The 13966-nt window shown below is 41.7% G+C and overlaps 1 protein-coding gene and 1 long non-coding RNA gene across 6 annotated transcripts in view; one reads left to right on the forward strand and one right to left on the reverse strand.

Moving 5' to 3' along the window:
• Positions 1–2538, reverse strand: part of phf2 (PHD finger protein 2) — a 151942-nt gene extending 149404 nt beyond the window's left edge. The window contains exon 1 of one of the 2 annotated variants that reach the window (XR_009506763.1): positions 1649–2538. Coding sequence is in view for 1 of the 2 variants with exons in the window: in XM_059944121.1 (XP_059800104.1) it covers positions 1649–1746 (98 nt within the window). In the remaining variant the exon portion in view is untranslated. The remainder of the gene's footprint in view (positions 1–1648) is intronic. The other variant, XM_059944121.1, reaches the window with a different exon arrangement.
• On the forward strand, positions 1709–13966 carry LOC132377776 (uncharacterized). 4 transcript variants are annotated; one of them, XR_009506767.1, is made up of 4 exons: positions 1709–1838; positions 2602–2667; positions 8663–8750; positions 10376–13964. It is a non-coding gene; the product is annotated as an uncharacterized LOC132377776 (long non-coding RNA). The 4 variants fall into 4 exon arrangements; XR_009506764.1 differs by having other exon boundaries at positions 8663–13966; XR_009506766.1 differs by lacking the exon at positions 8663–8750 and having other exon boundaries at positions 10376–13963.

The following is a 13966-nucleotide window of genomic DNA, read 5'->3' on the forward strand; positions in this document are numbered from 1 at the left end:
AACTTGTCTTGGTAATTACTTACTATTCTATTCAAAATATATCCCCACAAATTAGTAAATTAAAAAAACAGCTGATTTCAAATCTTGTCAGTGAAATATCCACTTATTTACCTTTACACATCAATAACAATGCTTCGACTATAATTAGTATGCTCCGATTGTTGTAAGCTTGTTCCCAAAATACCTACGGTATAGATTTCAAGATTAAAACATGGGAGCACGTCAGCTGGAGTAAAGTTCCAGATAAAACTTCTATACTTTACTGCATGCTACAGATCCATTTCACCACCCTACTCAAAATTCAGTTTTGAACAAAATTATTATGAACAGCAGTGACTTCCCCCTCTCTGAACCACATCTATTTCCTTAGAATGAAGAATGTTACTGAATAAAAATCACCTATCACCGGCAAGATCCAATTTCCTTGCTATTGGACCGTGAATTATCCAGGTAAATTCAGGCACGTCGACACGGTTGTCAGTTCACCAGAGGAGAATCTGATGGCGTGGCGAGAAGTGCCATTCTCTGAGAGACTTAAATTTATAACAAGTTAACTTTTGAAAGTACAAACTCTGTAAGTATCAAGTACTAGGCCTGAGGTTTCTAATTTGAGGGGGCGTGGTGCTTCGGCCAACATTACATTTTGAAAAGGACGAAATACCCTCTCGGCGTATTTCACACTGTATAACGTACGCCAGGGGGAAAAAAAACTTCCGGAGAAACTTTCTGATAATCTACGTATCTAAAGGTATTCAACGAAGTCCTTCTCAAAGTTTCACTGTTTAAACCACACGGACAAAGCTCACGTTCACTTTCCCTTTTAAAGGGAACACAGCCGGATTGAAACAAAAATAAGTTCCTTGCAGACGACAGTAACATTCACAGGTGACATTTAACGTGAATATCAAGCGGTTACCAGCACCGACGCTCGATGCTTTTACAAACTCTTCAGAATAACAGTGAATTAACAGACGTCAGCTGAGGTTTTCTGACACTCTTCAGAACTTACACGTGGAAATATGATAAATAAAAGCCGAGTGAAACTGTCAATATTTACATCAGGCCCCGCTTATTTTTATCAATTTAAACAAAAGCGGGAAACGTTCCCCAAGGCAGAGGGCGCAGATAATTCAGCAAAAGCTGCTAGAAAATAGTCCAGCAATTCGACGAAGAAATGGGGGGGGGGGCCTTTACTTGTAAAACATATGGTAAATATGTCCACACTGGGGACAAGGTTGTAGCCCAGTTACTGGGTAGATTTTAAGGATCGCTGGGCACAAACAAAACACGGGAGACACCTCCGCGGCTTGAGGACAAACCCCCCGAACCTCAGGGCAGACAGTGCTTTGCACAAGGCCACTACTTCCACAATGACAAACGGCTTCTGTCACCCAAAACGCTTGCAGCACTACCTTCTCCCCCGGGCCTCGCTCCCCCCCCCAATAAATTAATCCCCCCCCCCCGTGAGCCCCCAGCTCACTCCCAACCAACGTAAATAACCCTCGCCTAGTACAGCCACTCTCCTCCCGCCAAACTCGTAATTCCTCGGCAGCCTGCTCCCACCAGTTAGCCAGCTCAGGCACTAAACAAGTAGAAGGGGAGCAAGGAAAAGAAAAGAGACGGAGGGGGGGGGGGAGCTCCCTTTTACCTGCCGTGGAACCAGTCCTTACACGCATCGCATTCAATCATAAATCGAGTTACGTCGTAAGGTAACCGACAGATGCAGTAGACTGGTACAGCCGCCATGTTAGCTGGCTCCAGCTTGAGAGAAGCGCCTTCTTCCTGCTCAACAAATTCTCCCTAAGGTTTCCTCTTCCTCTGTGTTTCTGCGATGTCGGGTGAGCGTTTACATGGACGGGGAGGGAGGAGGAGGGGAGGGGGGGGGGATTTCTGTTGTTTCTCTTCGCCGCCTTCTCCAACTCTGCCCGACACACTCGCACAGAGCCTGCTCCCGAAGTTGCTCACATCCTCTCTAAGCTGCGGCTGCAGGCACAATGCGCTCCGCCGCCGCCGCCGCCGCCTGACAGTTGCCTACTGTACCGAGCAGACTGTATCCTTTCATTGCAAAATTACGTCAGTCAGCCAGTCGCTCGCGGAGCTTTAATACTTATTGTAACCAGCGCAGCCTGGCCTGGCTACAGTGTAACAGCGGCCTGTTCAGCAGCTCCCCGAGCAACGCTGTCATTTTCAAACTTCAAAGGGGGAGAGGGAGAGAGGACAGGAGGGCACCTTTTGCCCCAGTTGCTGGAGGCGAGTATGTTCGCACCGTTACTGTGCATATACACATGCATCCAGTCCGCGGGCCTCTCGGCAAAACTATTGTTTATTATGGATTTATGGGAGCAAAAAAAAAGTCTTAAACGTTTTTTTAAAAAATAGTGCAGGGGGAATAGAAGTTACGTTCAGAAGACAGTGAGACTATGTTACAATTCTATGGATTTCACCGTTTAATAAATATCATGGAATAAACTATTCTAAAATTAGACGGCCCAGAAATATTTATAATATATAATAGGTGCTTAATTTAGAGACGTACAGTTACTATGACTCTTTAGTCGTAATGTGAGAATAGAAGGTATAATTGATGTTTTTACTTCACAGATAACCATTGCTAACTTTCTACCGGTGACACCAGCTCTAAAATATTCGGCATGAACAAACTGAATTGTAAGAGAGTATTTATTATAAAGAACCAATAAGTGCTGACAGGTTTAAAAGTGTGCTTACAAAGAGTATTAATCCACTTTAAAAGCATAAATGTGTTTACCTGACAATGCACCTACTTGCCTCAATGTGCAACTATTCTTCCCAAAAGTAACGTTATCAGGTCGGATTCATATGCATGCAGAGCTTTCCCTTAACTGTTAGAAAAATGAAAGTTTAATAATCAAAGTGAAAACTCTTCCTCCCTCCCCCCCCCCCCCCCCACTAAAGATCTATCAAGAAAACTGTAACTCTGTTAACCCCTGGAGATAGTTTGTACTGGACACTGGATTTACATTTCATTGGTAAAATTGTGAGAAAAAAGTCTTCAGAGCTGTGAACCATTCTCATGGAATTTTACTCTGCTTCACTCTGGTGCCAGATCTGACCCTGACTTTGGAGTTACATGCCAAGAGGAGAGTGAAATCAAACTTCCTTCGAGCAAATACTTTGTAAAACTTGGAATATGAGCTAAACCCACAGCATTAACTTAGGTCTGGCATTCTATCCACATATAAGCATCATTGTTATTGTGTTTTATTATCAAGAATACTTTGTTGACATAAAAGCTGGAAGCAGTCAACAAATGAAAAAGACGAAACATATAAATGATAAATCCATACAACTGATGTTCTCACTTACAATATGTCAGTGTTATAAAACAAACTTTGGGATAAAAAAATAGAAGGCCTGGAAATTTTTTATCCTGCACAAATATTTCTGGTATTGAAACCAAAAATATGCCATTTTGGATTAGGGGACTCTAGAGACATGTGTAGTGAATTAAAACATGATTTAAGTATAATATATTATAAAATTCTATACTGATTTAGAAGACTGTCGAGATTTTTTTTAAGTCAAATACTTTTACCTTGTATAATGCTTTATGTCCCTCTCAGAACTTCCCAAAATACTTACTCCCAATGAAGAACAGCTAAAGCATCATCATGGGTGTAGAAAAAAAAGTCAGAGTCCTCTGCACAACAAGATCCCACACAAGACCATATAAATGTTCTGGTTACATAGGTGGAGAGGGGATGTATTAAACTTAAAGAGCCATCCTTTTCTATTTTAAAGTAAGTGATGCGCAACCTTCAAGAGGACAGTTAGGTCAATAAAACACCGTCTCTGATGGTATAACATTCACTGAGAATTGTATTGAAGCTTCAGCTAGTTTATTATGTTCATCTCGAGAGAGAACTGAATTGCCATGTGATACTTTGGCACTGCAAACAATTATCAGAAAGAATTTTGCAATGCTGCTATATAGTGAATGTAAGGCCAATTGATATGCTTTACACTGTAAGGCTAATATTGAATGACCTGGTTCAATGCATTGACGTCTTGTGGAGGCTTGCATGCTGCAAGGACTCCATCAGGCAATGCCAACTCAGGGCCACCCATGCTGGAATGGCTGTGAATGGGATGCCGGACAAAGATTGATCCAACCCTGCCTCCTGAACGAACAGTCTTGCACCTGCTGCTCCCAGTCCACCACCACACCAAGCAGCAAGTGAACTTGTCTCCGTTCTGCAACTGAATTCAGAGAAAAGAAATTGTGCTTATGCTGGACCACTTTGGAAGTTCTATTCCACTGTTAGCATTCTGCTACATCTGGCTGGGGAGGAATAGCTCTGAAGAGTGGAAGCAACTGGGCAAAGAGTTTGTAGATCTTGCTATCAACTATCTTCAAAAGAGCTAAATTCAGAATATGATAGTTTTAACAATTCCTTTCAGATTTTTGGAATATGTTCTAATGCTGCATATTGGAAGTTGAAAGAGTTTCCATTATGGCTGCTTCAGATGACAGTGATGGGTGATCTGAAAAAATTCTAGCCATTAATATTTCAGACATAGTCTGCAGCAACTTGTAATGAGTAGATTCCTTCTCCTCCAGCGTCTTTTCCAGATATTACCCCCTAGCTTCTTACTTCATCACCCATTTCCCCACCCACCTGGCTTCACTTATCACCTTCTAGCTGGTCCTCCTTCTCCTCAACCCCCCCCCCCCACTTTTTATTCTGGCATCTTCCCCCTTCCTTTCCAGTCCTGTTTATTTGTTTCCATAGATGATGCCTAACCTGCTGAATTCCCCCAGCATTTTGTGTGTGTCATTATGAGCAGCTTGATTCAGTCGGTTATGCGCACAGGCGGAAAGTGGATGGTTGGATTTGAAGTGTGCTGATTGGAAGGGGGCACCGACAGGGATAATGGCAGAACTTCAGTGGCTAGAGTTTCTGGGAGTAATTCAGAAGGAGCAGGGGCAGGATGGCACAACTGTGGCTGACAAGGGAAGTCAAAGCTAACATAAAAGCCAAAAAGAGGGTATACAATAGAATTAAAAATAGTGGGAAGTTAGAGAGTTGGGAAGCTTTTAAGAAGTATGAGAAGGCTACTAAAAAGTCATTAAGAGAGAAAAGATGGAATATGAAAGAAAGCTAACTAATAACATTAAAGATGATACCAAAGTTTCTTCAGATATATAAAATGTAAAAGAGAGGCAAGAGTAGTCATCAGACTGCTGGATATTGACCCTGGAGAAGTAGAGATGGGGGACAAAGAAATAGCAGATGAACTGAATAAGGATTTTGCATCAATCTTTACTGTGGAAGACACAAGCGGTCTGTCAGAAGTTACAGATCGTCAGGGAGCAGAAGTGAGTAAAGTTGCAGTTGCTAAGGAGAAGGTGCTTGGGAAACTGAAAGGTCCGAAGGCAGATAAATCACCTGGACCTGATGGTCTACCCCCAGGGTTCTGAAAAAAAGTGGCTGAAGAGATAGTGAAGGCATTAGTAATGATCTTTCAGGAGTCAATATAACTGTATTCTGGTAATGTTCCAGAGGACTGGAAAATTGCAAATGTTACTCCACTTTTCAGGAAGGGAGAAGGCAGAAGAAAGGAAATTATAGGCCAGTTAGTCTGACCTCAGTGGTTGGGAAGATGTTGGAGCTGATTGGTAAGAATGTGTTTTGGGGTACTTGAAAGAAGATGATAATAAATATAGGCTGAAGTCAGCATGGTTAACTTAAGGGAAAACCTTGCCCGACAAATCTGTTGCAATTATTTGAAGAAACAGCATGTTGGATACACAAAGGAGAAACAGTGGATGTTGTGTACTTGGATTTTCAGAAGGCCTTTGACAAATTGCCACATATGAAGATGCTTAACAAGTTAAGAGCCCATGGTATTACAGGAATGGCACTAGCATGGATAGAGCATTGGCTGAATGTCAGGAGGAGGCAAAGAGTGGGAATAAAGGAGCCTTTTCTGTTCACTGCCAGTGATCAGTGGTGTTCCATCAGAGTCTGTTTTTGGTTCTGCTTTTTATGTTCTATGTCAATTATTTGGATGACAGGTTCACTGGCATTATGGCCAAGTTTGCAGACAGTACGAAGATGGTGGAGAAGCAGATGGTGTTGATGAAGCAGAGAGGCTGCTGAAGGACTTGGATTAAAAGAATGGCCAATAGGACACAGTGTCGGGAAGTGTATGGTCCTGCGCTTTGGCAGAAGAAATAAAAACATAGATGATTTTCTAACTGGAGAAAACATTCAAAAATCTAAGACGCAGAGGGTTTTGGGAGTCATCATGCAGGATTCCCTAGAGGTTAATCTGCAGGTTGAGTCAGTGGTGAGGAAGGCAAATGTGATCTTAGCATTCGTTTCAAGAGGACTAGAATGTAAAAGTAAGGGTGTAATGCTGAGGCTTTGTAGGGCCTGGGGAAGCCTCACTTAGAGTATTTTGAGTGGTTCCGGGGCCTGTTATCTAAGAAAGGATGTGCTAACATTGGAGAGGGTTCAAAGGAGGTTCACAAAAATGATTTTGTGATTGAAAGGCTTATAATATGAGTGTTTGATGGCTCTGGGCTCACTGCAATTCAGGAGTATGAGGAGGGGTTTCATTGAAACTTATCAAATGTTGAAAGGCCTCTAGACCGGCTGTGGAGTGGATATTTCCTATGGTGAGGGGGTCTAAGATCAGAGGACAGAGTTTCAGAATAGAAGGATGTCCATTTCAGAATCGGAATCGGGTTTATTATCACCAGCATGTGACGTGAAATTTGTTAACTTAGCAGCAGCAGTTCATTGCAATACATAATCTAGCAGAGAATAAATAAATAAATAGATAGATTGGGGGAAAAATACTAAATAAACAAGTAAATCAATTATGTATATTGAATAGATAATTAAAATGTGCAAAAACAAAAATACTGTGTACTAAAAAAGTGAGGTAGTGTCCAAAGCTTCAATGTCCATTTAGGAATCAGATGGCAGAGGGGAAGAAACTGTTCCTGAATCGCTGAGTGTGTGCCTTCAGGCTTCTGTATCTCCTACCTGATGGTAACAGTGAGAAAAGGGCATGCCCTGGGTGCTGGACGTCTTTAATAATGGACAGTACCTTTCTGAGACACCGCTCCCTAAAGATGTCCTGGGTACTTTGTAGGCTAGTGCCCAAGATGGAGCTGACTAGATTTTCAACCTTCTGCGGTTTCTTTCAGTCCTGTGCAGTAGCCCCCACCCCACCCCCCCATACCAAACAGTGATACAGCCTGTCAGAATGCTCTCCATGGTACAACAATAGAAGTTTTTGAGTGTATTTGTTGACATGTCAAATTACTTCAAACTCCTAATAAAGTACAGCCGCTGTCTTGCCTTCTTTGTAACTGCATCAATGTGTTGGGACCAGATAAGATCCTCAGAGATCTTGACACCCAGGAACTTGAAGCTGCTCACTGTCTCCACTTCTGATCCCTCTATGAGGATCACCCTTCCTTCATCTTACCCTTTTTGAAGTCCACAATCAGAATGGAGATGAGGAATTTCTTTATTCAGAGAGTGGTGAATCTGTGGAATTCATTGCCACAGGCAGCTGTGGAGGCCAAGACGCTGGGTGCCGAGAATTTATTTAAGATAGATAGATTCTTGATTAGTCAGAGCATGAAGAGTTATGGGGAGAAGGCAAGAGAATGAGGCTGAGAGGGATATGGACCGGCCATGATGAAATGGCAGACCAGACTCAATGGGCCAAATGGCCTAATACTGCTCCTATATCTTATGGTCTTATGCACAGTGGAGACTATCCTAACTGGTTGCATCAAAAGTCTGGTCTGGAATGGAAAAGGCTGTAGAAGGTGGTGGACACAGCCCAGTCCATCACAGGCAAATACCTCCCCATCTTTGAATTTATTTACATGGAGCACTGCCTCAAGAAAACTGCATTCATCTAAGGCGCCCACCAATCAGGTCATGCTCTTTTCTCGCCACTTCCATCAGGTAAGAGGTACAGAAGCCTTAGGTCAACATCACTAGGAATGGGAACAATAAATATCCTTTAACCATCAGGCTCCTAAACTGGCATGGATAACTTCACTAAGCACAATACTGAACAGATTTATGACCTACAGGCTCACTTTCAAGGATTCTTTAAAACTCATGTTCTCAGTATTATTTTTTATTTGCACAGTTTCTTTTGCCATTTTTGTTTCTTAGCTTTTCATAAATTCTACTGTATTTTTTTCCTGTAAATACCTGCAAGAAAACTAATCTCTAAGTAGTATATGTTAACATATACATTGATGATAAATTTGCTTTGAACTTTAATCTCAACCATTATACACATGGTCACCAGCAGCCTTCTCTTATACCTGGTTCCTTTAGAGGCTTGAGCATCAGCATTCTGCAGTCAGTTGTCCGTTGACAAAACAAGAAGTAACTGACCCCATCTTCTGTCAGCCAAGTGGAGAGTATTCTATCGCAGACCTGACTTGTGACTTGTCAATGGCAACAACAGCACAAAATTTCACTCAATAGTAACTGTTCAGCAGCCGCTTGTAGGAGGTGATCAGTATCTGACTCTCGTTGTTTATCAATCCATTCCAAAATGTTGTTTGTGGTTTGCTGTGTAAAATGATGGGCTATTTTATTATTACGAATTTGATTGAATATTGTGCAATTTTCAGTGAAGATTCCCACCTGATGGAAGAAAAGTAGCTGACGAAGCAGCTGAAGCTGGTTGGGCCAGGGATACGGTCTTGAAGAATTCCTGATGTAATGTCCATGCACTGTGACACTGGTATCAGCTCCTTTAATGTGGGGTAGGATGTGAGACAGGGAAGAGATTTTTCCTTGATTCCTATTGACCACTTTTACTGGCATTTCTTCAAATAGAGCCATTTTGTTAGGTGGAAAACATAACAGCTCATTGCTCATAGGAAGGTCATACACAAATAGCTGGATAATCATTTCAGGTGCTTTCAGTTGAAGAATAAGTCTTGGGTAAGACACAGGGCAAATACCCATGTTCTTCTTTGAGCAAATCCCTGAAATCTTTGCTTCCATCTGAAATGAAATCTCCATCAATGAAACATTGTAACAGGTAGGAGTTGGTGCAACATTTAAAGGAAGAAGGGGTACCTTGCAGCATGGAAAGAGCAGAAGGAGAGGTGAGTGGCTGTTGAGAACGGCAAAAAAAAATTGTAATACAGTCTCTATGAGGTCAGACAAAAGAAGGGAGGGATAATAAGGTGTAAAGAGACCTGTCTGAATTTTTCCCTCTACAAGTTCACCATTGTGAAAGTTATTTGCCATGTTGTCGTACCCCTTTCCAAAAAGAAAAATGACACTTGTATTATTCAATTGCCATTTGCTCTCATGCTAAGTGTGACTTGCTGCAAGCTAGAAAAGAATGTGTTAGCGGCACATCCTTAGATCGAATCAAATGTAGTGTTAACGTGGGCAGGTGCATCAAGGGTCACAATGATGGTGACAGCTGGCAATGGAGAGTAAGAGAAGAGGTGATATAGTTAGAGGGATGTGTAGTACAATGACTGAAGAGGAATGGAGAAGGGTGTGTAGGGATGAGGTGACAGTAGTCGTGTAAAGATGCTGGAAGACAGCCAAAGTCAAACCTGTACAGTGCTGCAATCATTTCAAGCAAACCAATCAGAAAGCCTGTTCTCTTTAAAAATTCCTGGACTCATCGCTCTGCCCCATCAACGTTTTAGAAAATAAAGTTTGTTAGTTTGGTCAAGTTCTGTATCTTCATTACAATGTCTTCCCTGCTTTCTTTTGTCTGATTATTAATTACCTATAGGTGCATCAAAATTCCAGAATATTAAACACAGAATAGCAAAGGCAAAGGGTTGAGAAGAGCCTCCAGGACTAGCTACAGCTATGCAAGTTATTATTGTTGCAGCCGAATTAGACTTTTCTAAAATTAATTCATATTTCTTCCTGTCCCTCCAGCAATCTTTCTTTTGATCCTTTGCCAAAATATTCTCCTAACCTCTACCCTCAAAATATAAAATATTAGGGAGCAGAAGTCTATTCTGTTCTTTTGAAACTACTCTACTAATCAACAAGACCATGACTGAACTTCTACTTCAAACACCAGTTTCCCTACATTCATGTCCTTTGATTCTTCTAATATCCAGAAATATACAATCTGTTTTAAATACCATAAATAGCTGAGCTTGCACAGAACTCTAGAATAGAAAAGTCCAAAGTTCCACCACTCTTTGAATGAAAACATTGCCCCTCATCTCAGTCCCAAATGGCTGTGCTTATTTTGCAATTGTGAACCCTTCAACTTGACTCCTTTTACAAAGTTTAAAGTACATTTATTATCAAAGTACATATACCATATACAAACTTAAAGATTCATCTTTTTGCAGGCAACCACGAAACAAAGAAATACCATAGACCCATTAAAGGAAAAACCCCCATACAACAAGATCATCAAATGTACGAAAAAAAGGAAAGAATCGCACAAGCAACGAAAGGTGAACAAATAACACACGGATCACTAAACATCAAACCGTAGAATCCCCAAAAGTGAGTCCACAGCCACAAGGTGAGTGAAGCCAGTCCAGGGGCTGGTGGCTGCGGTCACAGCCATCGAGTCAGCACTGTGCTAATGCCTGCAGGCCACAGTCGCAGGTCCAGTTCCACACCGAAGCACCTCGATCAAATCACACAAATTGTAAAGAGCGCTCAGTGCTGAGGATGCTAAATGTCAAACCGCAGCCGAAAGTGAGTCCAAGAGAAACATTCTAGTTATATTTATTATGTTGAGCTCGCTAAGAACTTTGTTTATTTTAATAAGGCTACTGTGGTGAACTACATATACCTGTCTCAACATGCCCCCCCCCCCCCCCCGCTGACTGCTCCTGTGGCTCCTCCCACAGACCGTGGCTCCTCCCATATCCAAGCCTATATCTCGCCTCACGTCTCCGAGAGTTATTGATGGTGCATCAGCTACCTCAGATTCCAGTGAACCTCAGGGAATAGAGGACTAGCCTACTCAATATCTCTTCATAAGACAGGCCCACAATCCCAATAACCAATCAGATGACTCTTTCATTCACTCATTAAAGCAAATACCGAGACCAAGATTGTACACAATATTCAGGTGGGGACTGGACATATCTTTACTCTTGTATTAAAATCTTGCACATTGCATGGCATCAGAGCATTTGCTTTCTGTAATCTCTGCTGCACCTTCGTGATAGTTTTCAAAGATTTATGTACAAGAACAGTCTGTTCACTTTGAACGTCAACATTTCTCAATCTCTCATTGTTTATAAAATACCTTTTGTTTCTGCTAAACTGGATAACTTCAGAATTTTCAGTACTACATGCTAAGCATCATGCCACTGCCCACTCACTTTATATTTACCTAATCTTCTTGAACCCTCTTTCCATTCAATTTTATTACTCATGTTCCTACTGTCACATGCCAGTGATAATAAATCTGATTATGATTCTGACTTTGTTCCATGTGATTAGCAAACTTGAATGTGTTGTACTTCACACCCCCCCCCCCCCCCTTGCTGCCAGGCTGCCAGGTATGGATTGTGAATTATTGGGACCCAAGCACTAATCCCTGTGGTACAACCTGCCAAACTGAGAAGAATCATTTATTCCTACTGGGGAATAATTCCCTAACATGCGAATACATTGTCCTTTGTTTCATGTCCTCTAACCTTGTTCATCAATCTCCTATGAAACCTTTTCAAAAGCCTTTTAAAAAAAAATACAAAAACACCACATCACTGGTCCCCTCTCATTTACCCAATGTACCCAGGGCGGAAATGGCTAACCTAGGGGCACAGTTTTGAGGTGCTTGAAAGAGGGTGCAGAGGGGATGTCAGGGATAAGTTTATCACACAAAGAGTAGTGGGTGCATGGAATGCATTGCCGGCGACGATGGTGGAGGCAGACACAATAGGGCCTTTTAAGAGACTCTCAGATAGGTACATGGAGCATAGAAAAATGGAGGGCTATGTGCTATGAAAATTCTAGTCAGTTTCTGGAATAGGTTCCATGGTCAGCACAACATTGTGGGCTTGTAGTGAACTACGTGTGCCTGTCTGGACACGCCCCCTGCTGACTGCTCCTGTGGCTCCTCCCACAGACCCCGGTATAAAGGCGATCAAGGCCTGAGCCCGGCCTCTCAGTCTCCAGGATGTAGTATGGTGGTCACTCACTGCTTGTTCCTTCTTCCAGTCAATAAAAGCCAATATCTCGCCTTTACGTCTCAGAGTGAGTTATTGATGGTGCACCAGGGTTGAAGGGCCTGTAATGTGCTGTAGATTTCCATGTTCTATGTACATCTTAAAGAACTTCAATAAATTAATCAGACACAACTTTTCCTTTCATAAATCCACACAGATTCTGTTCAGTCATAATATTTCATTATACAAATTTTCTTTGGTTCTCTAATGGTTCCTGCAGGAGATCTCATCCTTTGTCAGAGATTTACGGCATTTTCCCTGCACTCTATGTCAGGCTAACACAAAGGTAGGTCTCATTTCATTCTTTCTTAAATAGTGAGGTCATATTATCTACCCTCTAATCTGCAGGACTCCATCCATAATCAAACTAATTATTTGCATGTTAACCAGAGCATCCATTATCTCTACAGGCAGCTCTTTCAAATCATGGAATGCAGATCATTAAGCTCTTCAATATTTCCTGTACCTTTTGTTAATATTATTTCTTAATTCCTTTTATGTGTTGAATCTTTGGATCTCCAGTTTTTCTGAAATGTTTTTTTGTGCTTCCTTTCGTGATGTTTAATTCCATTGTAATTTCCTTATTGCCCATTAAAGGGTCACCTGTCTCTTAAGCTGCCGGTTTCCTTCGTGAATCCAGCAATCCACTGTCACATTCCAGATTGTCACAGAACTTGTGCCACCTCCAGGAGATGATTCCACATTGTAGATTTTTCTGCCACGTGACATCAACCGGGAAGGACGCAGTATCCTCCTAGCCTGAAGAATGCCCTGAGAGTAGCTCCAAAAGCCGTACAATGAACAGGATAAATGCAGACACAAGCTTTTGTCACTAATAAATGTAAAAACAATGAAAGTGCAGTAGGTATACAAACCTCAAACTAGTGTGGGGAACTAGGTATTTGCATAGCCCTGTCACCTGTTTATATAGCATTTTCTTTCAGTAACACCGAGAGCAGAGCAAAGCAAATACACAGCTGGATCTGCAATTGACAGCATGGTACAGTAGCAATGCGGTGTAGCAGGTGCAAGAGAACAATGGGCATATGTATTAGATACAAAATTACAGGCAAACTATCTGCACTGTCACATAAATCTATCATTAAAGAAATATAGGATGTTGACTTAATTGTTATTTTTCATTACAAATGTAACCAGCAAATGCAATAAATGAATTAAAAAGAGCTTTTAACATCGGCAAGAATGTCTGCTTCTCTGTCCCTCATCTGGTGTCAAGCAACGCTGCCAAAATGACATGACTAGAACCAGATGCTTTTTTAAAAATAAGCAAGCCAGTGTTCATTAATCATTTTTTTTTCCTCTCAAGGTGTGGGCGAGATTAGAAAAGTGTGTATTCGTTCCCCATCTTAAGTTGCCCTGGTGACCACCTTCTTGAATTGTTAGTAGGAGTTTGTCTCCACAGAGTTTAACTGGCAAATGATCGGAATCTGCAGAAGAAGTAATAATTTGTCAAAATGATTTAGCTTCCTTCTTGCTTCGTAATCTAGGTGAGAAAACCCCACTCAAATTAATGGGAAATGCTGGCAGGTGCCAGATTTGACGGATGTGAGATGGAAAAAGTGGGAGGATGACGGAATTGATGGCTTTATGGCCAAGTTTGCAGATGATACAAAGATAGGTGGAGGGGCAGGTAGTGTTGAGGGAGTCTGCAGAAGCACTTAGACAGGGTGGGAAAACGGGTAAAGAAGTGGCAGATGGAATATAGTATAGGGAAGTGTATGGTAGAAG

This window comes from Hypanus sabinus, chromosome 19 (assembly GCF_030144855.1).
Source record: "Hypanus sabinus isolate sHypSab1 chromosome 19, sHypSab1.hap1, whole genome shotgun sequence".
Taxonomy (NCBI): Eukaryota; Metazoa; Chordata; class Chondrichthyes; order Myliobatiformes; family Dasyatidae; genus Hypanus; species Hypanus sabinus.